This window comes from Acomys russatus, chromosome 6 (genome assembly GCF_903995435.1).
Source record: "Acomys russatus chromosome 6, mAcoRus1.1, whole genome shotgun sequence".
NCBI classification, from domain to species: Eukaryota; Metazoa; Chordata; class Mammalia; order Rodentia; family Muridae; genus Acomys; species Acomys russatus.
Genome location: NC_067142.1, coordinates 50,438,059 through 50,462,340, shown reverse-complemented (window position 1 = coordinate 50,462,340; position 24,282 = coordinate 50,438,059). Strand labels below are relative to the sequence as shown.

The window sequence follows — 24,282 nt, the reverse complement described above, 5'->3', positions numbered from 1 at the left end:
CGCTCTCTTCCACCCGGCTTTACTTCCATGCTCATATTTTTCCCAGTCTTCTTCCTTTCCAGTCTTCTTCCTTCCCATTCCTCAAGTCCCACCAGCATCCCTTTTGGTAGGGGTGGGGGGTGGGGTGCAGGGGTACGGGGGCGGTGCTTTTCTCCTCAGCATCAACTGAAAGCTCAGAGACAGGAAGCACAACAGCAGATCGGAACCATCCTCCACAGAGGAACAAAGGGTATAGACTACAAGTGCCCAGGAGAGCCCGGAGGAGGAAGACGAGGGCCACATGTACCCAGATAGTCTAGGCCCTGTCACAGGAAGAGCTCGTTGGAAGGAGAAGAGCCTGCTCATCTTTGTCCTGCTGCTTTGCCTCCTGCAGCAGCTTGTAGACGCTTCCCGAAGAGCTCTCGTGATACAGCGCTTCCTTGGACCCCATCAGCCTCCAACTGGGACTGTAGCAATGGTGCCAAAAGGAAGAGACGCCATAGATTCCCAACATGCACAAGGCGTCGGTCATCACGTGCCAGCAGAAGAAGGTGGTGACAAACATGATGTCACTGATGTCATCATCCTCCCACGGGAAGCCAGAGACCGGTCTAAATAGGATAAAGCCTGCCTGAATCAGCCACGAGCCCATCACCAGGAACAGGAAGGTCTCTATCATCCAGAGGCAAACCGCCTCAGGGGCCCACAGCTCTGCCGTCAGCACCAGCAGCAGCAGGAACACCACCAGGATGAGGAGAGAGTGAACCTGCAACTCCACCCCAGATGAGTCTTTAACGTGAGACACCAGCAGCAGTAGGAGCACGTAGACGCCCAGGACCGTGGTACCTCTTTCTAGGACCACACATCTCTGCCGCAGGATGTTCTTGCTCGCCACATCTACACAGCCGTCCAGGGCGAGGAGGGTGAACATGGTCAGGTGCTGCCACTCCTTGGGGTACATAAACCTTGGTGGCAGCCCTTCGGTCATAAATTTTAGCCCTTCCTCAACACAATTGATCTCATAAACTATCAAGAGGGAGCCAGCCACTATCTTCAGCCAGCCTGCGTGGGCTATTTGCCACAGCCTGGCCCATCTTCCCTTCTTAGAAAGGTACGAAGGATACAGAAGAGAGTCATTGACTATCACGGCTCTGGAGACTATTACTGATTGATACACTCCATAGAAGAGCAGAAACAAGCCTGGACATATATGGCCAATAAAGTCTCCCATGGAGCTACCAAAACGTAACAAAGTGCAAAACCTGGGCACACGCGCCTCAAGTTCTGGGCTGTAGGAAGGACTGCCTTCTACTTGGTTTTATCATCTCACTTCCCCCACTGCTTTCCCCACAGACAGGAAACATTTCTTGAGTCAAGCCTACACATTTGGCAGAACCATGGCCTCACTGTCCTGTTCCACTCTGGTGCACTGGGAACTGAGTGGGGTTTTGGGGCCTTCTCCATAGCTCCTGAGCAGCTTCGGCTCATGCTTGGCCCTGCCTCAGGTCTCCTTCCTCTCCTCCCGCCTGGTGCTCAGTGGAAAGGAAGTGGTGGGGTGGGCTGAAATGGTATCTGCAGAAGGCCTGTCTGTGCTCACTCATGCTCCCAAGTGTCTGCTAGTATTGCCCAGACTTCAGTCTACTTGTAAAGATGGATGCTTTTGCTCTGGCCACAGACATATAAGCATTTAGATATGAGACCATAGACTGGCATCCGCCTGGCTTTTCTAGTCTTCTGTAGTTGACACGTCTTGAGGACCACTCCTCTTCCCCCACCCTCCTTCACCTCTCCCTGGCTGCCACCGCCAAACCACCACCATCTTTGTGGCCTGTAGACAAACCTGCAGAAGTACATTTTGAGTTTTGGGGACTGTGGTGGTAAACCTGTGCCAGTAAAACTGAGCTGGAATAGTGGTTCCCAGAATTCCCCTCCCACCCTCCCCCACCCCCCATGGCTCCGAGCAAAGGTGGGCTACAGGTGGAGTTTTCACAAGAGTCTGAAGCCAGGAATGGACCGGAAGGCAAGCACATTGAAAGAGTATAGTGCCAGGCACTACTGCCACCCACGTATCTTGGTGGACCTGTAGCTCCCCCAGACTCTGCTGCCGTCTGTCTACCATCAAGTGACAATGCGGGTGACAGGCAGGCGCTGGCTGCGGTTGATCTTGAGGGGTTTCAGGTTGTCCTTTCCTTCCTTACTGCCACTCTGTTGGTCTGAAATTACCTCAGGCCCACCACACAGCAGGGTAGCCGCAGCCTTCCCTAGGTTTTCATCGCCAGCCTCCACAAGTACACAAAGTCGGCCTTTTAAGAAGACATCCACTTCCTATAGCATTCTGTATTCCCCTGTTTCTATAACCTATTTCTAATGTGAGAAATTAAGGCACAGTTCCTATAATGTGGATAATATTGACAGGAGTGACCCCAGCAAGCGGGAATTAGCCATTTATAGTGTAACGGGATACTGTATAGTGTTCAGCTGTTTCGTTTCTCTCTGACACTGGTTAGTGGTCAGTGAGCATAGGCAGAGGGAATTGTGGAGAGCCAGGTACAGGAAGTGGAAAGTATGTGCATGTCCGGGATTTATTGCAGAGGGTACATGGAATAGGAGTGCCCCAGGGAGAATAGGTGTCCTGAGAGAGAAGGAAACACATCACAGATCATGTCGGGGCTCACACCAGTCATTTGCATAAGCGTTTATCTCCACTCTCCCAGCCAGTGCAGACCAGAGGCCACGGCATCTGGGTGCTGGTGAGGAGGAAGGACATTTATACTCACATCACTCCTGAGCCTTCACTCCTATCCAAATACGATGTTCCTTAACTTCTGCTGGAGCCACATCCTGATAAACCTACCAGAGCAGGAGTGAACCCTGTCTCAAAACAAACAAACAAAACCCAAACCATACAAAACAAAAAAACAAACAAAATGGCTGGTGCCTAAGAAGCAGCACCCAATATGGCCTTCACATGCACCTGTGCTCATGTAGCCATACGCACGCACACACACACACACACACACACACACACACACACACACACACACACACTACAGAACATCAGAACCACAAAGAGCACTGTGGGTGTCATTGTTTGACCCTGTGATTTCAAACTGACTAGGAACTGTCAGTTTACCCAATGTTGAAAAAAAAAAAAAAAATCCTACCTGTAGGAACCAGGCCCGAGTGGGCTGCCTGCCCGTCTTGCTGTTTCATGTCCTGTTTCTAGCAGCTTCCGTGTCTGTGTCTAAATTGGTTAGCTAGTCATGTTTACTGCTCTAAGAACGCACCCTTCCCCTCCTTGGGACTTTTCCTCCTGTGTGCAATCACCTCTTGAGGGATTTCACCTGCGAGTGGCATTCCTGTTTTGCTGCCTATAAGAAGGCTCTTTGAACACTGAATAAAGGTTGAAGCTGCCACTGCTGTTGCTCTCTTAGCATGAAGGACCCGGTGTGTGTGTGTGTGTGTGTGTGTGTGTGTGTGTGTGTGTGTGTGTGTGTGTGTGTGTGTGTGTGTTAAATCCGCAGTCCCTCACCCTTGACTCGGTACCGTGGTGGCGCGGGCACCACACCTACCCAGCCATTTTAAAGCAGGACCTCCAATCTGCTCTTTCTCAAGGTGGCTTAATGCCTGAAAGCTGAGCCATCCCCTACACCCTTAAAGATGGCTGTAATGCAGATTGCTTCTGCCTGCCTGCTGAGAGCTTCCATAGGCTGGAGAAGTGAGTGTGAAGACAAATTGGGAAAATAAAGCTTATTCTGCCTTCTAAGTGAACCTACCTTCCTTATTTGAATTTAAAATTGCTTACTGTGCAGTCGCTGTAGAACAATCAAGGAACCTATATAAGCAAAAAGAACATTGCAAATTGCCCATAGGGTAACTCTTTTTTTTTTGTTTGTTTGTTTGTTTTTCAAGACAAGATCTCTGTGTAGCCTTGACTGTCTTGGACTCGCTTTGTAGACCAGGCTGGCCTCGAACTCACAGCGATCCGCCTGCCTCTGCCTCCCAAGTGCTGGGATTAAAGGCATGTGCCACCACCACCCGGCATAACTCTTTTTTTGTTTGTTTGCTTGCTTGCTTATTTGTTTTTGTTTTTGTTTTCCAACTCTTCTGGTTACAGGGAATTTCCTTCTCAATCAACTTTTCTTGTTTTCCTTTCAAAAAACAAAAACCACCTGTAATTTTTTTTAAGGATTTATTTATTATGTATACAGCCCTCTGGCTGCAGGTACAGGCCAGAAGAGGGTATCAGATCACGTTATAGATGGTTGTGAGCCACCATGTGGTTGCTGGGAATTGAACTCAGGACCTCTGGAATAGCAGTCAGTGTTCTTAACCTCTGAGCCATCTCTCCAGGCCCTACCTGTAATCTTAGAACCTGCTTGTAACCATTGCCACCAATGAGATGATGAGGAAGTGGGCACAAGCAAGTGGAAAATGCATTTGTATATTTGGAAGTCAGAATTTGGATTCTATTATTAGCTCTCTCTTGTATGTCTGACAGGGTCCAACTATGTAGCTCTGGCTAGTCTGGAACTCAGTATGGAGACCAGGCTGGCCTTGAACTCACAGAGGTCTACCTGCCTCTGCTTTCCACGTGATGAGATGAAAGAAGTGGAAGAGGAGGAAGAGGAGGAGGAGGAGATGGTAGGTTGTACTTGATTTTCTGTAAAGTGGAAGTAAGGTATGGATGCTGCCATGTAGAGGTGAGCGGTCTTTTCTCCTTTTTGGTGAATTACCAAAACACCCAACCATGTTAGAACCGAACCTGCAGCAGGAGACCATTTAAAGGGAAAAAATCGATAGTGACACAACTGAAATTAACCAGGGGAGGTGACTCCTTGATTCTCTTCAGCTCTTGGATTCACCTTGGAAGAAGCACCGAGCTCATTGCTCTGAATGTCATCAAGGTCAGGCCAGGGCCTGTGGGGGTTAGGGTCCCATGTAGCCCAGGCTTGCCTCAAACTCCAAATAGAACGAAGAATAGCCTTGAACTTCTGGTCCCTCTGGCTCCCTCCAGGGGGTTGGGATTGCAGGCGTGCACCACCAGATTTATGTGGCGCTTCATAAACGTTAGGCAAGCACTCTACCAACTGAGCTACATGCCCAGACCTTAACGTTGCCTCTCATCTGCCAGGGCTGTGGTAAGATGGGAGCAGCTGTGAGCTGAGCATCAGCAGTCAGAGGAAGCAGCCCTGTCCTCACAGCAATGAGAGGCTGGAGCCAGCATGTATGCAGGGCACGTTGTCCCTATAAGCTCCCATCTGGGGTGACCGGATCCCCCCTTTTGGCCTAACGTCGAAGGACACATTCTACTGATTAACACATGAGCATCCTGCTCTCAGGACTCCAAAGACAGGATTTGTCCATCCCAAACCAGATCTGCCCACAGAAGCCCAAGCAAGCCAAGTGTGGTGAATGATTAGCAGGCCGTCCAGACAGCCCCGCAGTCTGGGAACACAGAGTACCTGAGAACTTGTTCCGCTGGGGAAAATGCGGCTTAACCACAGGAAGCGGCAAAGGTCTGCCACGGTCTAGCTGTGCCACACTTAGACTCACCCTAGACCTAATGCTTCTACCAAGAGAGACCCTCGAGTGGCCATTTATACAACATCATGAGTACAAGCAGGAGGGCCCTCAGGAGTGATTGACTGCTGGAACCCTTGTGTGTGTGTGTGTGTGTGTGTGTGTGTGTGTGTGTGTGTGTGTGTGTAAAGAGCTGGGTGGTATAGTTCTTACCCTCAGAGCTTACAATTCAGCTGAAACCACAATACAGTTCTACACATGAGCATACCTTAGGACCATGTAGATTGTCTTTAGTATTCAACTATTTTAACTTTCTAAATATAAAAGCTAGAATTAGTGGGATATTATAATTGTTTTATTTTATTTTAAATTTAAAAAATTGTTTTATACAATGTATTTTGATCATTTCTCCCCATCCCCCCCCCCTCTCTCTCTCCACAAACACAAACCTGGAGAACCCTGATTTTCCCTTTGCCAGCAGCAGGCATCAATTGCAAGTAGCCTCTTGGGTAGGGGTGCGACCTCCATGTCTGCTCTCCCTTCTCGGTGCTGTGGCTCCATCTGGCTTAAACATGTGGAGGTTCTGTGCATGCTGCCACACACAGTCTCTGTAAGTTCACATGTGTATCAGTCCTTCTGTGTCTGGAAGACTCTGTCACCATGGCATTATTCATCACCTCTGGGTCTTACAATCTTCCAGTCTCCTCTTCTGCATAAATCCCCGAGCCTTGAGATGGAAGATTGATAAGGACATCCAAAATCCCCCACTCTCCACTCATGGTCCAGTTAGGGGGTCTCTGTGTTAATCCCCATCTACTGAAAGAAAAGTCCTCTCTGATGAGAATTGAGCAATGCACCGATCTATGGGTATAGCAATATGCCATGGGGTATATTTAACATATATTCCATTGCATAACATTATTTCAACCAGTAATTTATCTACACATTAAGAACTGGTTAATATTAAGTTTCTGAATTCTGGTACTTACACTTTATACTCACCACACATCTCAACACAGGTGAGAACTCAGTATTCCAGTCACATGTGTGCTCTCATGTTGGTGAGCAATGTGTATCCTTTGATGTCTGGCCAAACTGGGGACCCGATCACCCCAGACAGCAGCCGTGGAGGGCGGTGTGCCCTGCATACATGTCGGTTCCAGTCTCTCATTGTGAGGTTAGGGCTGCTGTCCATCTTCCTCCTCTGACCACGGATGCTCAGTTCACAGCTGCCAGGCACACCTCAGGAAATGAGGGCAGGACGGGGGTAAGCTCGGGTACCCCATTTCATGTGGACCATGGATGGCCCTGAAAGACAAGAAGCGATATTAAGAGTGATTGCCATAACGGGCTGTACACATTTAGACAAAATAACACGCACGTTAAGTGAAATGTGTGTTTTAAATTAACAAGGCAGGGTATGGTGGTGCCAGCCTTTAAACCTACCACGAACAAGGCAAAGGTGGGCAGATCTTTGTGAGTTCGAGGCCAGCCTGGTCTACGTTGTGAGTTCCAGGACAGCCAGGGCTACACAGAGAAACCTTGTCTCTGGAAAAACAAACAAAATGAAAAAACAAAAGTCCCCGATTTTTAGTTAGCAAACCCAGGGATGTAGCAGAACTGGCAGGGTGTGTGTCTAGCACGCTTGAAGGCTGTTCCTGTCCATGCATAAAAGTTCTGTCTTTAGCATCTCATCATCTGGGCATGGTGGCTCATGCCTCCACCAGCACTGGAGAAATAGAAGCAAGAGGATCCGAGGTTTAGGGCTATCCTCTGCTACATTGCCAGGTCTAGGCCAGCATGGGCTATATAAGCCCCTGCCCCACGAAGCAGCAATGACAAAACCAGCAACCAAGGTTTCAGTAAAAGGACCAGTTCATTGGAAAGGTAGATGCTTGGTCAGAAATGGCATCTTGAGAACCGGACTATGTAAACTTAGTGGATACGGGATTCTATTTTAACTTAACCCTTTTATGTTTAGGGATGTATCATTATTATTAAAAAAAAAAAAATTGATTGCAATCCAGCATGCTACAAGGCCAAAAGACAGCCAGGAAAAAAGAAGGCAAGAAAATGTAGGCTTGAGCGGTTCACAGGAGCACGGAGTCCTTCGACATCAGCACAGGGCCTGAGGCAGCCTTTCTGCTCACTTTTATTCTACGTGAGGCTTACTAACCTGTGAGGTTTTTTACTGCCAAGCTGAGGCTCACAAGATGTGGGTCCCACTTCAAAAGGACCCACAGCTTTGACTTTCCCCCAACACACGAGCTCAAAACTCTCTTTCCTCTGTGAGCCTGTCATTGCGTAACCATGACTGAGGCGGTTTGGCCACCTCTAGCATTGATCTCAAGTACCTTCCAACTACTGTCCTCCAACAGCTGAGACTTTGCTTTTACTTCCTGAAACTAGAAGCCCGAGCCCTCTCTCCCCCCTGGCTGTTTCTCCCTGTGCCCGCATTATCCCCCACACAGCAGGATATAACAGGGTACACAGCCTTACATTAGGAGTTAATCTTTGTTTCTTTCTTTTTTTTTTTTTTCCCTTTTCAAGACAGGTTTTCTCTGTGTAACTTTGGCTGTCCTGGACTTGTTTTGTAGACCAGGCTGGCCTCAAACTCACAGCGATCAGCCTGGCTCTGCCTCCTGAGTGCTGGGATCAAAGGCATGTGCCACCATGCCCAGCTAATCTTTGCTCCTTTTGTACAGAATTTTTTTTTGGGGGGGGGGCATATTTAGGATATTGAAAAAAAAAAGCTTGATGTAAGCTAGTGTATATATATATATATATATATATACAGAGAGAGAGAGAGAGAGAGAGAGAGAGAGAGACAGAGACAGAGACAGAGACAGAGAGACAGAGAGAGAGTTTACATGAAGCTTTATATAAGTATATATATAATTATATATATTTATATATAATTTTTTGAAGCAGGGTCTCTCTATTATCTAGCTCTGGCTGTCTTAGAACTCAACATGTAAACTGGATGGCCTCAAAAATCACAGAGACCCACATGCCGCTTCTCCCTAAGTGCCAGGATTATAGGAGTGTGCCACCATACCTAGCTAGCCTCAAACTTGTCATTCTCCCGCCTCAGACCCCTGAGCATTGAGATTACATGCAAGTACCCCTATGCCTGGCTTTCTCTTTTTATTCAATTTTTAAATTGCTTAAAAGCTAAAAAAGAAAATAAAAGAAAAAAAAAAAGGAAAAAAAAAAAGAAAGGGAAATATCTTTAAATCACAAAACAAGTAGTAAATGTGTATTCCATAATTTTTATTGGCCTCTCAGTTCCCAAACTGAAACATGCTGTTCTAAAAAGTACTCAGTCACTGATGGTGGCGTTAGTAATCGGAAGACTATCAGTGACACAATCCCAACATAGCAAAGCCTACTTGTGTTGCCATGGCAACACCCTGGAATTCTTTTCTATCAGATTTGGCACATCTTTTAATAACTGGTTAAATCTAGTTCTTCCTAAACTAAGGACATGGAATTTGTTACTGACTTACACTACCAGTCCCGACCCATGCCTGCCTGCCCCAGCATCACTTCAGAGGCCAGGAGCCTTTCCAGGAGTCTCAATTCTTCAACTTGGGAACCCTAAACTTGAAATTCCTTCAGGGAAATACAGCCCCCTGTCTTCTAAAGAGTCTCAGTCCCTCCCTTGGGGTAGCTTGCTGCTGGGAAGCTGGTGCACAGGCAAGAACAGTGTCCCCAAACCTCCCAGGGAGGGACACCGTGTGAGCCACCCAGGGAATCTCTTGTTCAGAGCCAACTGATTAGTAACTGCTTATAAGAGCGATGCCCCAGAGCATGAGGGTGTAGATCAGTCGGTAAAGTGCTTGCATGGGGCTGGTTTGATAAAAGGATCCAAACAAACCTGGTGTGATGATGCCTCCTTGCAGTCCCAGCTCTTGGAGGGGTGGAGGTAGGAGAATTTAAATTCAAGATCATCCTGAAACTGCTGTTTCAGGTACGGGGGCACAGGAGGGAATACATGGAAACCCAAACATATGGTAGCTTGGAGAACGTTTGATAACTGCTTCTTACATAGAGAGAGTAATAAGATATCCCTGACCCTGTCTCAACCCTCCCTATCAAAAAAAAAAAAAAAAAAAAAAATGTTATGCTCTGTTTCAACAATCCTCCCACACTCAGGAGGAAAGTGTGCGTGCTGGGAAGAAGCTTGCAGGTCGTCTTAGAGCCACGCTGGCTGCGCCACGCAGGTCTCTATTCACTGCCATCCCTTGTGATATAATTGTGCATCTCTATTTCTCATTATATTGTTGATCCTTGCACACCACCGAGAAAATAGCTTCTAAGGATTTCCTAAAAGACAGATTCATCCCTCGGGCATTTTGATAGGCTGTGTGTGTGGAAGATTTTAATTTATTAACCGTGTTTCCAAACGAGCCTCCACTGTGGGTTCACCTGTGTGAAATGTAGCTGTAGAAGGCAGCCTTCCTGACAGTGGCTCGTCAATCTTGTTGAAGGCTCTTGTCTTCTCAGCAGCTCCTCCCCCGCTGTTTCAGGTAGGGGGGCCCAGGAGGGACTACATAGAACCCCAAACGGTAGTTTGGAGAACATTTGATAAATCCTTCTTACTTATATAGGAAGGGAGGAATAAAGACAAGGGGTCGTTGAGTAGCGGATAGAGCTGTTACTGTCTCTAGGCCCCAAGGGACATAGGACACAGGAAGGGATAAATTCCTGGCATGTGTGAGGATGGACTAGCAGGTTCAATGGTGGCTCTCAAATCGATGAGTCCTAAAACCCAGACATTGTACACATATCTTTTTCCTTAAAGCTCCCTTTCAGGTCTAGTTAAGAGTCTCAAAATGAGATCATCCTGGCTTTCTTGTGAGTTCTGAGTCCAATGGTAGGCATCCTCAGAAAATACAGAGGGACATTTAAGGCACAAAGATACATAGATGATAATACAAGGTAGAGATAGTGGCAGAAACCGGAGTGATATGTCTACGAGCCAGGGTGTCAAAAATTGGCAGCAGCCACCAGAAGCCAGGAAAATGTGCCACAGAATCTACCTTGGCGTCTCTTCCTTCGTTGCAGAGTTCAAACACTCAGGGATGCCAGAGCTTGCTGCCTGGCTTGTGTGGTTTTCCCACCGGCATTGCGGCAGCGCAGTGGGGTCAAGTGAAAACATCACAGCTGGTGTCATAGTGGCGGGACAAGTCACATGCTGAGAATGCCCCACCTTAGTCTCCTACTTATTTCTAGGCTCCTATTGGGGCTCATTACTGCCAAAGGCCTGCCACAGGCTAGAGGAGCAGGTAGCTCACCAGTTTGCTAGAGGGTCAGTCAGCATCCTGGGAAGGTGGCTCTGCAGGACAAACAGAAAATAAGCTATGCAGCTTGGCTCTGCTGTGTAGGGAGTAACCAGAAGCCTCAAGCTGTTTGGAGCAGTTTGGCTTTTTCATGTTTTCTCAGTTCCCCAACTAAAGGCTAGTTTTTTACTCTAAGTGCCCAGGACTAAGTAATTAATCACAGAATCACTTTAGTTATGGGCTACAATTCAGTTGTGTCATTATTTAAATGCTATAGGATATGGTGAGTCAAATGACCACAATCACCAAAATACACACACTACACACACACACACACACACACACACTACACATACATTGTCTCTTCTGACAGCCCTGCAATATTCAACCTTTCTTGATAGGTGTTATGGCTTGGAGGTAAAATATTCCCTCTATGCTAAGACGTGGTACCCAGTGATGCTATTTTGGGAATTGGCTACTTTGGAAAGTGGTGCCCAGCTGGAAGGAGTTAGCCACCGAAGGCACGTTACCTTTGTCCTTTGAAGGGTTTCTTTGTCCTCACCTGCTCCTTTCTGTTCTCTGCTCTCTGGCCGCCATAAGGTAAACAGCTGCACTCTGCTCTCTACGGTTGTACATTCTGCTTTGCAGTGGCTCAGAAGCAAGGGAGGCAGATGCTCGTGAACCAAAACTATGGCCCCAAGTAAACCTTCCTTCCTTTAAACTGTTTCTCCTCGGGTATCAGTCACAGGGGTGAAAAGTGTGGCTAACACACATGAAATTGGTGCCAGGACTGGGGACCTTTCTGTGACTGCCTTCCCATGTGAAAAGAAGCATTTGAAGTTGTTTGAAAGAAGGGTTTGGAAAAATTTAAAGATAAGGGCTAGATAAGCATTAAAATGCATTTAGTTCAGCTTAATAGGTAATTCTATTAATTCTTGATTCTAGATCATTTAGATCAGAAGGCAAGAACACAGATAAGAATGTGAGGCACTCATGGATTACATATGGGAATAAGGACTCTACTATAGATTTTCATATATATATGTATGTGTATATATACACACACACACACACACACACACACACACACACATCATAGAGGCCATGTATTTTACACTGTGGCAGGAAACTTGGCTATTTTTTGTATGTGCCCCATACCTTGCCTTTTAGGAGATGAGATTTATTTGCTTTTCTAGACCAGGTCTCATTTAGCCCAGGCTAAGCTTGACTTCACAATGTAGCCAAGGCTGGGATTAAAAGTGTTACCTGGCTTCTCTCCTTTTAAGTCTATAATTCTGGCTGGCGATCATTTATTATTGAAACTTTCCCATAGAAACTGCTTTAGCAACCATTCTGCTGCACTCTGTTACATGCCTCGGTGTGTGCAGGTATTTCTGGAGTAGATATATTAACGCTATCAGCTACAGGCAGCAGGAATCTATCCTGCCTACTTTAAGAGAAAAGGAGTTGATTAAACCGGCCTCGTTAGCAGCATCATTGTGAGGGCTGGATAGGGTTAAGTTTGAAAGTCCATTGTCTAGCACCTCACTGTTGAGTGGACCTAAGCTGCTTTCTCTGCTGGCCCCATGGACCACTTTGTACTATGGACAACTCGGTAAGGAAAGAACCTCAAGAGGCTGCCACCTTTGTCTTTTCTGTGTGGCAGAACCGAAGTCCTATGCAGATCCCGTTTCCTATAACGCTTCTAGGTTGAAGTCTTGAGTAGACTGTATAAACAGATTGGTCATGGGCCTTTATGCTAGCTAAGACTATTCTATTAAGTATAACATTCTACCAATGTGTTCCTTTCCATCGCTCTACCCGGATAGATAACCTGACTGAAGAGCCTGACAGAGTAAAGCTTTATTTTGGTTTACGCTCTCAGAGGACACAGTGCATGGTTGCTCAGCCCTCATGCACATGGACATCACAGCAGTGGGAGCATACAGGGAAAGAAGGCGATTTCACAGCACAATGGACAGAAAACAGTACGTCAGACAGGAGGCAAAGCTTGGACTGAACCTTCAGAAGCATGGCACAGTTCTCTATTTTCTCCATTGAAGTTCCACCTCCTTAAAAAAATTCAGTCCCCGAAAAGAGTCATTTAAATGCATGAGCAGATATACTGCAGTCAAAACAAGCAAGTTCTTTTTCCTTTTTTTTTTTTTTTTTTTTTTTTTTTTTTTTTTTTTTTTTGGTTTTTCGAGACAGGGTTTCTCTGTGTAGCCTTGGCCATCCTGGACTCACTTTGTAGACCAGGCTGGCCTCGAACTCACAGCGATCCTCCTGCCTCTGCCTCCCGAGTGCTGGGATTAAAGGCGTGCGCCACCACGCCCGGCTCCTTTTTTTTTTTTTTTTTTTTTTCTTTTTCCTTTTGGTTTTGTTTTCGAGACAGGGTTTCTCTGTGTAGCCTTGGTAGTCCTGGATTGTAGACCAGACTGGTCTCCAACTCACAGAAATCCACCCGCCTCTGCTAGGATTAAAGCATGTGCTGCCATGCCCGGCACAAACAAGTTCTTAACCAGGAAAGTGGGCCTGGTGGTGTACAGCTGATCAAGAAATAGGACTGTTTACTCAAAAGATGTTTGTACTTAACATTGTGATATGCTGTCACACTGACTTTAAAAACTGTGGGCCAGTTTCCATTGCTGCCTACACTATATGGTTTCCTTTCCCTACATCTTCTCCCATGATAAATATAATTTCTTTAGTATTTTGACAGTGTGATAGAAAAAACCCAGAGATCTCAGTTTATTAAAATCTGTTTTCCAAAAAATAAATTATGCTAAAATTCTTAGCAAGGCCTTGGTGATACAGACCTGTAATATCAGTTGCTCCGGAGGCTGACGCAGGAAAATCATAAGTTAAGACAAGCCCAGTAGAATGAGTGTAAGGCCAGTCTAGGTAATTTACTGAGACCCTAAGTGAGAAGCAGGGAGATTTAAAAGTACTGGGCATTAAGATGGACTCAGAGAGATGGCTTAGTGGCTAAGAACTTATTGGGCTCTTACAGAAGACCCGAGTTCATCTCTCAGCACCCACATCTGCCGTGGGCATCAGCACTCAAGTGTACACAGCCCCATACAGGTATATACCCATTACACATTCTTAAAATAAACTGTAGGAGCGAATGACTGAAAAGGCTGGGACTGTACTCCAGTGGTGGAGTGCCCGCCTAACCTAACCTGCACCAGGTCCAGGCCTGATCTTCCCCATCAGGGCAGCAAACAAAGGGGCCAGTGAAAATTGTAGCTCTTAAGACACATCTACTTGTGTCTTTTTGCCTTGTTTGTTTGTTTGTTTTGTTTTTCAAGACAGGGTTTCTCTATGTAGCCCTTTCTGTCCTGAAACTTGTTCTGTTAGACCAGGCTAGCCTTGAACTCACAACGATCCGCCTTCTTCTGCTGGGATTAAAGGCGTGTGCCACCACCACCCGGGCTCTTTTTGTCTTTCTTAGGTTACCTTTCTTATTGTTAATGTTTGAACATATCTATGCATTTGGAGTTTTTTTGTTTTGTTTTGTTTTTGTTTTTTTGCCTGCTGTGTATGGTGAAAGCATTTCTTCACAGTGCCCCTGGAATCTTTTTTGTTTTGTTTTGTTTTGTTTTGAGACCATGTCTCATTATATAGCATAAGTAGCCCTCAAACTCACCATGTAACCCAGGCTGTCCTCAAACTCGCAAGCTTTTTGCTCTGTTTCCCAAGTGGTATAATTACAGACACGTGCTACCAAACCGAGCTCTAACCATATCAAGTTTATATAATTTTTAAAAGTCTTTTTTTGTGATTATTATATTTATTGTTAAATGACATACATTTATCAAAATTCATACAATTTATTTTAAAATATATTTATCCTCTGACAGCATTACACATGTGTGTATAATGTATTTTGATTATAATCACACATCCTGACTCCTTCATCTTATCCCCCTTTAACTGCCTCTGGACCCCTTTTCCTCTCCAACACATCTCCTCTGACAACACACCCCCTCTGACAACACATCCCCTCTGACTTTCAGTACACTTTTGGTAAGCCACCACATGTAATTTTGGCTGCTTGCATGCTCGTCGGTATGGGGTTACTTCCTGGAATATAAGGAACTTGCCAGTGGCTGCCTTCCTGGAGAAAGCTGACCCCCACTCCACCAGAAGCTGACTGCCAACAGCTCCTGAGTGATGGACAAGCCTACCTCGGTGTCCCTTCCCTGTTCATTCTGTAACGTTGACTCCACCTCAGTCAGGTCTTCTGCAGGTAACCACAGGTGCTATGGCCTCCTTAGGAAATGTGTGATCTTTCTTATTATTCAAGAAGACTTTTCATGCCTTCTATTATAACATAAACACTTTCCAGAACATATTTAGAGTCTGGTCGCTTGTTCTTAACCTTTTGACCCACCTAGTATTTACTTTGTGCATTTATATGAGACAGGCACTAAGGCTGGATAGAAATGCACAGAAATTGTGGGGACATGAGGAGAGAGAGGAGCCACCCAGCCTGGGGGGCTGGCTGAAGCCTCCTGCCAGCAGACAGGAGTTCCAGAACAACTCACAACACTTGCACATACAGGGTTAACATTTCTTTCAGATACTGATATTTTACGTTAAAATAGCAATGACATGAGTCTAATTATATAAATACATGACCTTGGGTAGGGTCTTACTCTTCTTCCCCAATGGGCCTGGGAATCTCAAACTAAACAGCTTTGTGTACCCCCAAAAGATGTCCTAACTTCCTGAATCTCTGCTGCTACTCAGACTTCTCAGTTGTAATTCCATCAGGTAACCCTCCAGGGCCACCCAGAGATAAGACAGCAGCTGCTGACCCCCACCCAAATCTTGTGTATGACTACTGGAGAAACACTGAGAAGTCCAAACCCTCGCTTGGCTTGGTCTTACTCTGGGACAGCCATCTCTGGGAAGCCCACACCCGGGCTCCTCCATGTGGCTTGCTTACTTTCTCCCAAGGGTGGTTTGTTGTTGTTTTCCCTTCTAACCCTTGTGCTTAAGCCTATATTAAAACATCTGTAATAAGCCTATATTAAAACATCTGTAATAAGATCTCTTACTCTGTTCATAAGCTGCCTAGCTCTCAAATTTGTTTCAGCACTAAAACCACGAATCCTGGTTTGATCTGAGTTGAGGCCTCTAACCTCTAGGATGTCTCCCTGCTGCTGAGGGGGGCTAGTGGAGAACACTGCACATTCTTTAGGGAAGCGGTTCTCAGCCTTCCTAATGCTGCCACCCTTTAATGTTGTGTTCATGCTCATGTTTTGGGGATGCTCCCCGCCCCCCGAAACATAAAATTATTTTCGTTGCTACTTCATAACTATAATTTTGCTACATCTTCTTTTCTGACGGTCCTAGGCAACCCCTGTGAAAAGGGTATTTCAAGCCCCGCCCCCCAGTAGGGTCATGACCCACAGACAGAGAAACCACTGCTTTAGGAGTGCCTAGAATGATTGCATCATCCAACTTCTGCAAACTAGTGCCTTTGCCACCTGCTTTCTACCCACTCTGTTCTGTAAATCAGTCACGGATCCATTCTCAGCAAAGGAGACACAACAGAAGGGTTCGAATCATACCCCCGTCCCGGCCCTGACCATAGGTCCTTGTGCAAATTCACCTGTTGGAGTCTTTGATTTTTTTTTTCATGACTTTCATTGAAAGTCAACCTGGAACACCTCAAAGAAGTGCAGTAAATGATAGTTAGGTAGAGTGGAAGACATCCCACGCAAATCAGTGGAGTTCATTTTACATGTAAACAAGGAAGCAAATGGGCCTCGTACTTAGACTATTTGTGCTTTATTTTGTGAAGAGAGTTCACAGAGCAGTCAGACATTACATTTAGAAAGGGAAAAAGGAAGGGGGCCCTGGAAATAAACTTTATTAAGCATAAACTACATAGAAAACGTGCTTTTAAACTATTTTATTTTAGTTGGCATAGAAAATAATGGTGCTGGGCGTGGTGGCACACACCTTTAATCCCAACACTTGGGAGGCAGAGGCAGGTAAATCACTATGAGTTTGAGGTCAGCCTGGTCTACAAAGTGAGTCCAGGACAGCCAAGGCTACACAGAGAAACCCTATCTTGAAAAAAACAAAACAAAACAAACAAAAAAAAAACTGTGACTAGAAACAGGTTTGGTTGTTTGGAAAAGACTCTCACACATAAGGTTCTGGTAGAGTTGGTCACACAATTATCACTTAGCCACTTTGATTTGGCCTGATTGGGTTGAAGAATAAGAAATATGGCAGAAGTCCATGGAAGTTTTTAAAAAATGAGTTATGAAAGAATTATTTATTTGTATTTGAAACAATGCTAATCTACCCACATTAAATTATACACATGGGATTCTTGTAATTCCAACTAAGTGGGGTAGTGAATTGTACTATACGTTGTGCTGTTTCCACACAGTATCCCCACTCTAGTTGGCCAACAGGGACACCCACTTCTGTCATTTCTGTTTGTGAGAAATCTTTATTCCTTCGCTAACTTCGAGCAACATTAGTGGTGACACCCTGCTGAAACGTGCCCCTCTCTTCAGAGGTTCCCTGCCATTATCTTTCCACTATGGGTAGTTCTGGTAGCCTGCTCATCTCAACCTTCTCTGGCCTTTGTCCTCCTCACTCCTCCTGACCTGCATAATACAGGCTATGTCACGTCCCTAGATCATCCTTTTATCGCCTCAACACTTATAGGGTCAATGACAAGCCTAATAGTTAGGAATAATCATCATTTTCCATGGCCATTACCTTCACCAAGAAACAAAGAGTAAGTGCACAAGCGAGCCCACAGAAGGAAGATGGACTGGTATATGTGCCCAGGTATTCTAGGCTTGTTGTAGGGAGAGCTCTTTGAAAGAAGAGCCTGTTCATCTTTGTCCTGATGCTTTGCCTCCTGCAGCAGCTTGTAGAAGCTTCCTGAAGAGCTCTCATGGTGATACAGCGCTTCCTTGGACCCCAATCAGCCTCCAGCTGGGACTATACCAACAGTGCCAAAGGGAAGAGACACCATAGATTCCCAACATACACAAGGCATCGGTCATCACATGCCAGCAGAAGAAGGTGGTGACAAACGTGATGTCACTGATGTCATCATCTTTCCATGGATAGCCAGAGACCGGTCTAAATAGAATAAAGCCTGTGTGCATCAACCAGGAACCCATCATCAGGAACAGAAAGCTCTTCATCAGCTGGAGGCAAAAAGACGCATGGGCCCACAGCTCTGCCGTCAACACCAGCATCAGCAGGAACACCACCAGGATGAGCAGAGAGTGCACGTGCAGCTCTACCTTTGATGAGACCTGAACGTGAGACACCAGCAGCAGCAGGACCACGTAGATGCTCAGGACCGTGACACCTCTTTCTAGGACCAGACACCTTTGCCGCAGCACGTTCTTGCTCATGACATCTACACAGCCGTCAAGGGTGAGGAGGATAAACATGGTGAGGTGCTGCCACTCTTGAGGGTACATAAACCTCGGAGGCATCTCTTTGTTAATCAACACCATCCCATCATCAAGACAGAAGACCACATAGAATGTTAGGAGGGAGCCAGTGACTATCTTCAGCCAGCCTGCATAGGATATCTTCCACAGCTTGGAACGTCTCTTTTTATTCTTGAGAAAGTATGAGAGAGATGAGGGAGAGTCATTGACTATCATGGCCTTAGAGACCACCGTTGCCTGGTACAGTCCATAAAAGAAAATGTATAAGCCTGGGTAGAAATGGCCACCAAACTTTCCATTCCCCATGAAATTATAGGTCTGTTTGTATAAAAACTAAAGAATGGAACTCCAGATTTCTCAGTCTTCCTCTCTCTCTTTCTCTCTCTCTCTCTCTCTCTCTCTCTCTCTCTCTCTCTCTCTCTCTCTCTCTCTCTCTGTCTCTCTGTCTCTCTCTCTGTCTCTGTCTCTGTCTCTCTCTCTCTCTCTCTCTCTCTCTCTCATGGGCCCATCAAGTTTTGGTTGTATACACAGAGATACCTATTTTTATCATCTCCTTCTGCCCACTTCTCTCTCCCACAGAATGGAAAGTTCTGGACAGGAGCCCTATGCCTCGGGTGAGGGGCACCTCAGCATCTCATTCCCTTCTGGTACATGGTGAATTGGCTGTTTGCCGCCAAAGGAGGAGGCGTGAATGTTCCTGAGAGCACACCTGTGGGATTGTGTGCTTGCATTAGCTCTGCTTTTGGGCCCTGCTGGAGTCTCTGCCAACCCCTGTCCCCTCTCCCGTGGCTTGGCCTCTCCTGAGACTGTCTCGCTCTTGGAGCTGCATAGCTACGTAGAGGTACCTGAGCATGGGGAACATCCGGGCAAAGACTGCCTGACTTAGCCTGTGTGTACCCCTAAAGAGTCCTGCTCATTTATTGGTCCATATACTAAAGGCAAATACTGGTAACTTTTGTTTTGCAAAGGCCTCTCTCTCTGCAGCCCAGACTAGCCTCTAACTCCTGGTTTCCCTGCCCTAGTGTCTCCAGTGCTGGGATTACAGGTGTGCACCACCACAGCCAGACAATATTTGGATTTGTACTCACATAAGTAAATCTCCTCCTCCTGAGCTCCTACTTGGTATCTTCCTTCTTTTGCGGCAGGAGACATAAGGGCCACCAGGAGAGCCGCTCCCCTGCCCTTCAGCGTTTCTCAGCTGGATCACAGATGAACTCACATAGCCAGCCTCTGAGGACAATTTTGGGGGCACTGTGGCAGAATAGCTTAGTAAAAGGAAGATGCAGATATCATGGGACATGTAAATCTTGTCAGCTCAGCTACTTATATTTTCATTGTGAATTAATGCCTCTCTTTAATTATAATTGTTATGTGTCTACTACATACTGTACTAGGCTCTAGATGTCAGCTGGCTGCATACGTGGAATTTCAACCAAGCCAAGAGTCTTCATGGTGTAGCCTAGTGAGCAAGGATTTTTCTCTCTTAAAAATTTTAAGCCAGGCATGGTGGCACATGCCTATAATCTCAGCACTCAGGAGGCAGAAGTGGGTGGATCATTGTGAGTTCGAAGCCAGCATGGTCCACAAAGGGAGTTCAGGACAGTCAAGCCATCACAGAGAAACCTGTCTTGAAAAACCAAAAAAAAAATTTTTTTTAATCTTTATTGTTTTCAACTATATGTATGTGTGCATGTCTTCTGAATGTGGAGATGCCCACAGAATCCAGAGACATTGGATCCCCTGGAATTGGAGTTACAGAGGGTCATGAGCCACCTGACACGGGCTCTGGGAACCACACTTGGGTCCTCTAGAAGAGGCTGCGCCATCTCTCCAGCTCCTTACTTAAACACACTGTGTTGGGGGCTGTTCACACATGCTACAATGCACATGTGGGCCTCCGTGGGTAACTTGCAGTCTCTTTCAACCACATTGGTCCCTGAGATTCAGCGCTCAGCCGGGGTTGCCAGTCAGTTCCTTTATCTAGTGTAGTGGCTTTCAACCAGTGGGTCGCAACTCCTTTAGGAACCCACCATCTCCAGATGGATTCACACTGCGACTTCTAACAGTAGCAAAATTACAGTTATAATATAATGACAGAAATGATTTTATGGTGGTGGTGGGGATCACCACAACATGTATTAAAGGGCTGAAGCATTAGGAAGCTTGAAAACCCCTGAATTCAAGTGGACTGCCTTGCAGACCCCCAGGATTCCTTTTGTATATTGGTTGACAGTTACATGTATCCCCACAGCTGAGTTCCTGCCAACAGAATATGAGTGATCTATATTACTGTCTGGCCTCACTTTCCTTTCTTTTAGCTTTATACAAAGCATCTCAGAGTTAGATGCTGAGCTCAGCACGTCTGACAAACAAATGTGAATAAAAGCTCTTATTGGGCCGGGCATGGTGGTGCAAGCCTTTAATGCCAGCACTCAGGAGGCAGAGGCAGGCTGATCTCTATGAGTTAGAGGTCATCCTGTCTATAAAGTGAGTCCAGGACAGCTGAGGCTACGCAGAGAAACCCTGTCTTAAAAAAAAAAAAAAAGCTCTTGTTGGCATTGTTGAGGAGTGAAAATTATCACCAAGTTAGTGCAAAATGATACACACTCTTCTAGAAAAAGCTGAACAAGTGCACAAACAAAAATGTGATTTAAAAAAATCATGTGCACAATTATAGCTGATGGCAATCAGTGTTAGTCTTTTGTTGTAGGAATCCAGCTTGAGGAAGGCAGGGCTGTGGAAGGAAAAAACAAATGTGTGACTGGAAATTAAAAGATCAGAACTCTACTCCTAAATTCTCCTAACTAGCAGATTATTTTTCTTACATTTTTTTAAAGATTCTGTTTCTTTACAATAGAAAAGTAAGAGTTTTGACTTCTGTGTTCTCGGAGTGAGAAAGAGTGTACTTCTGTTTTGTTGCCGTTGTTGTTGTTGTTTTGTTTTGTTTTGTAGCTACATCTCACTGCCTAGGCTAGCCTAGATGTCACAGGGTAGACCAGGCTGCCCCCATCTTCCAGATCAAAGAGATCCACCTTCTTTGCCCTTTGAGCTCTGGGATTAAAGTTGCCACATCCCCAGCTATATAAGTGAGTATTCTTAAGTGTCCTTATGGAGCAAAAAATAGAGAGAGAATAAAATGCAGTGTTTATAACTCCCCACAAGTTTTCATTTTTAGCCAATGAAAAGATATTAAGAAAACCTCACTGGGCAGTGGTGGCACACGCCTTTGATCCCAGCACTCGGGAGGCAGAGGCAGGGGGAATCTCTGTGTGTTCGAAGCCAGTCTGGTCTACAAAGTGAGCCCAGGACAGCCAAGGCTACACAGAGAGACCCTGTCTGGAAAAAACAAAAAACAGCAACAACAACAAACAAACAGACAAACAAAAGCAAAAGCAAACCACATGATCATAATAGCCAAAAGGAAAACAAACAAAACAAAATCCTCCAAAGGGTGCTTGTCCAGATAGAAGAGGAACAAAAGGAATCTATAAAGTCTCCTTGGCCCTTGTCTTTGTTCTGGGAAACCCTGAGCTACTCTGGGTGAAACTGGTCCCTTGTGGTCTGTGCTTCCACTGTTTTCCATGAACGGAGAGCCAGATCACCCTTCAGAGTGTCCCAGTTCTAGCTGGGACAGGCTGTAACATGAGGAGTGGCAATGGCACTTCTTGTGCCCTGGGGCTGTAGGTCTAGGGTCACAATGAATAAGGGGGCACAATCAGATAACATCCATCTCTTAAGCTCCACTTTCACCTCCTAACTTCCTGAAGCCTGGGACAGGATGTCAACAGTCCAGAGGAGGAGAACAGAACACTCTCCAGGACACCAGAAGTTCAAGGTTGAAAGCAGCACGTATGCAGAACAAGTAAAACCCCACAGAAGGTTCCGTTTGTGAAATGCAGTCCTGCGCATTGGCTTAACATCAAGGCTGTGTACTGCTCATTAAAACATGAGCATCCTGATCGGGACTTTGAATCAATCATCCCAAACCAGACACAGCCCACAGAAGCTGCGAAGGAAGCCAACCATGGTGAATGATTAGCAGAATGGCCAGACAGCTCCAGGGGCTGGGATGCAGACAACGTGGAAGTTATTTTGAGGGGAAAACCAGCCTGACCACAGAAGTTCATGGAGGTTCTTCTCTCAGACTTGCCTCCAACATCTGAGGGTCTCCCATATTTCTGAGTAGCCCAGGCATAGCCAATGACATTTTTCTGACCCCATTAGGTGATAGAATGGAGTGGGGGAGTTCCTCAGAATTCAGTTCAAATGACTTTATTAACTGCAATGACAGATGCTTGTCCTCACAAAGCCTAAATCACACACACACACACACACACACACACACACACACACACACACACACAAATGTACATTAAGACTTCAGAGTTAGGGAATAGCAAGCCAGGTGTGGTGGTTCATATGTGTAATCCCAGCACTTAAGAGGCTGAGGCGGAAGGATTTGCATAAATTTCAGGACAGCTTGAGCTACACAGTAAGGTTTAGGCCAGCATAGAAAACAAAACAACAACACCAAAAACAGAGCAAAACCAGGAAGAGGAGGACAATCACAGCGTGTCGTGGGTGCTGTCTAGAAGGGATTTTTAAGAGTACTTCTCAGGCCAGAGTTATTCATGGGAGATACACAAGGTCAGAATCACCACCAGATGTGCATGCAAAACTGATTACTTGGGGTCATTGTAGCATAAAGTAGCTCTGTCTTCCATTCTGCCTTTGGTGGCTTGGCTTGCCATCATTAGCATCACCGTGGTCATCAGGGTTTCATCTGGAAATTGTTCCAGTGGCAGGAAGACAGGCTGTGTGGCCAAGGCTTGGTGAGGGACCCATGGGTGACATTTGATGAGGACTCTAAGCCGAGATTTTTCTTAACAAAGGGATGATAAATGTCTTGTTTACTATTCTAGAACCCTCTCCCTCCCATCTGTCTGTGTACCTCAAGAGTCAGTGCTTATGGAGAGCAGTGATGGCCTTCACTCTGTGCTTCCACTTGGGTATGCTAGTGAGAGGAATGGGCAGGACTCTGGTGAGCAGAAAACGAGTGGGCCTGACGCAGCCTTTGCCTGGGGCCCCTCCATACTGGTTCCTGGTAGGTTGGCTTTTTCATGTACAGAAGGCCATAGCTCCAGCAGGAGGCCAGCTCCCATAGCTTGAGCTGCCCATTTCCCTGGTCACCAGGTAGATGTAGTTAATAGCCACTCACCATTGAGTGCTTTTAGCAGCCAGATTAGCATTGCCTAAATGGTTCTTTAGTTAATGTTTTTAATACTTTTGCCCCCATTGGAGTTATCAGCAGATAATACAATAGTAGCTATCTAGAGTGGCCTCAGGAGTGATCCTCAAGAGAGAATTCTGGGACAAGGTCAGGGTTACTATTGCTGTGATGAAACACCATGATCAAAGCAACCTGGGGAAGAAAGGGTTAATTCAGCTTATGCTTCCACAGCACAGTTAATTTCCAAGGCAGTTAGGACAGGAACTCAAATAGGAAAGAAAACTGGAGGCAGGAGCTGATGCAGAGGTCTTGGAGAAACGCTGCTTGGTGGCTTGCTCAGCTTGCGTTCTTTGCGTTCTTTCTTTTTGGTTTTTTTTAAGACAGGGTTTCTGTATGTAGGCTTGGCTGTCTTGGACTTGCTTTGTAGACCAGGCTAGCCTTGAACTCACAGAGATCCTCCTGCCTCTGCCTCCCAGAGTGCTGGGATTACAGGCATGAGCTACCCACCATGCTCACCTTCAGCCTGTTAGAGAACCCAGGACCACCAACCCAATGATGGCACCACCCACAGTGGGCTCACTAGTTAAGAAAATGCCCTCCAGCCACATCTTATGGAGGCATCTTCTCAACTGAGGCTCTCTTCTCTATGATGACTCTAGCTTTCAAGTTGACTTAAAATTAGCCATTTATCGTCGCTCCCATATTTGAGAAGTACACATATAATCTTCTCAGAGAAAAGTGAGACTTTTAACTTTTAGCATACAGTGACATCACAACTCCCCACTAGGCTGCGACACTTGAGTTGAGTTGAAAA

General features: G+C 45.9%; 2 protein-coding genes across 2 annotated transcripts; both read right to left on the bottom strand.

Moving 5' to 3' along the window:
- Nucleotides 1-295: 295 nt before the first annotated feature.
- Nucleotides 296-1,210, bottom strand: Teddm1 (transmembrane epididymal protein 1). The gene has a single exon (XM_051148247.1). The coding sequence runs from the start codon at nucleotides 1,208-1,210 to the stop codon at nucleotides 296-298; it is 915 nt and encodes a 304-aa protein (XP_051004204.1).
- Nucleotides 1,211-17,523: 16,313 nt separating this feature from the next.
- LOC127191093 (transmembrane epididymal protein 1A-like) lies at nucleotides 17,524-18,544 on the bottom strand. Its single transcript, XM_051148324.1, is given in 2 exon segments — nucleotides 17,524-17,754; nucleotides 17,756-18,544. Coding segments are annotated over 2 exon segments (1,020 nt in total).
- Between the last annotated feature and the right edge of the window lie 5,738 nt (nucleotides 18,545-24,282).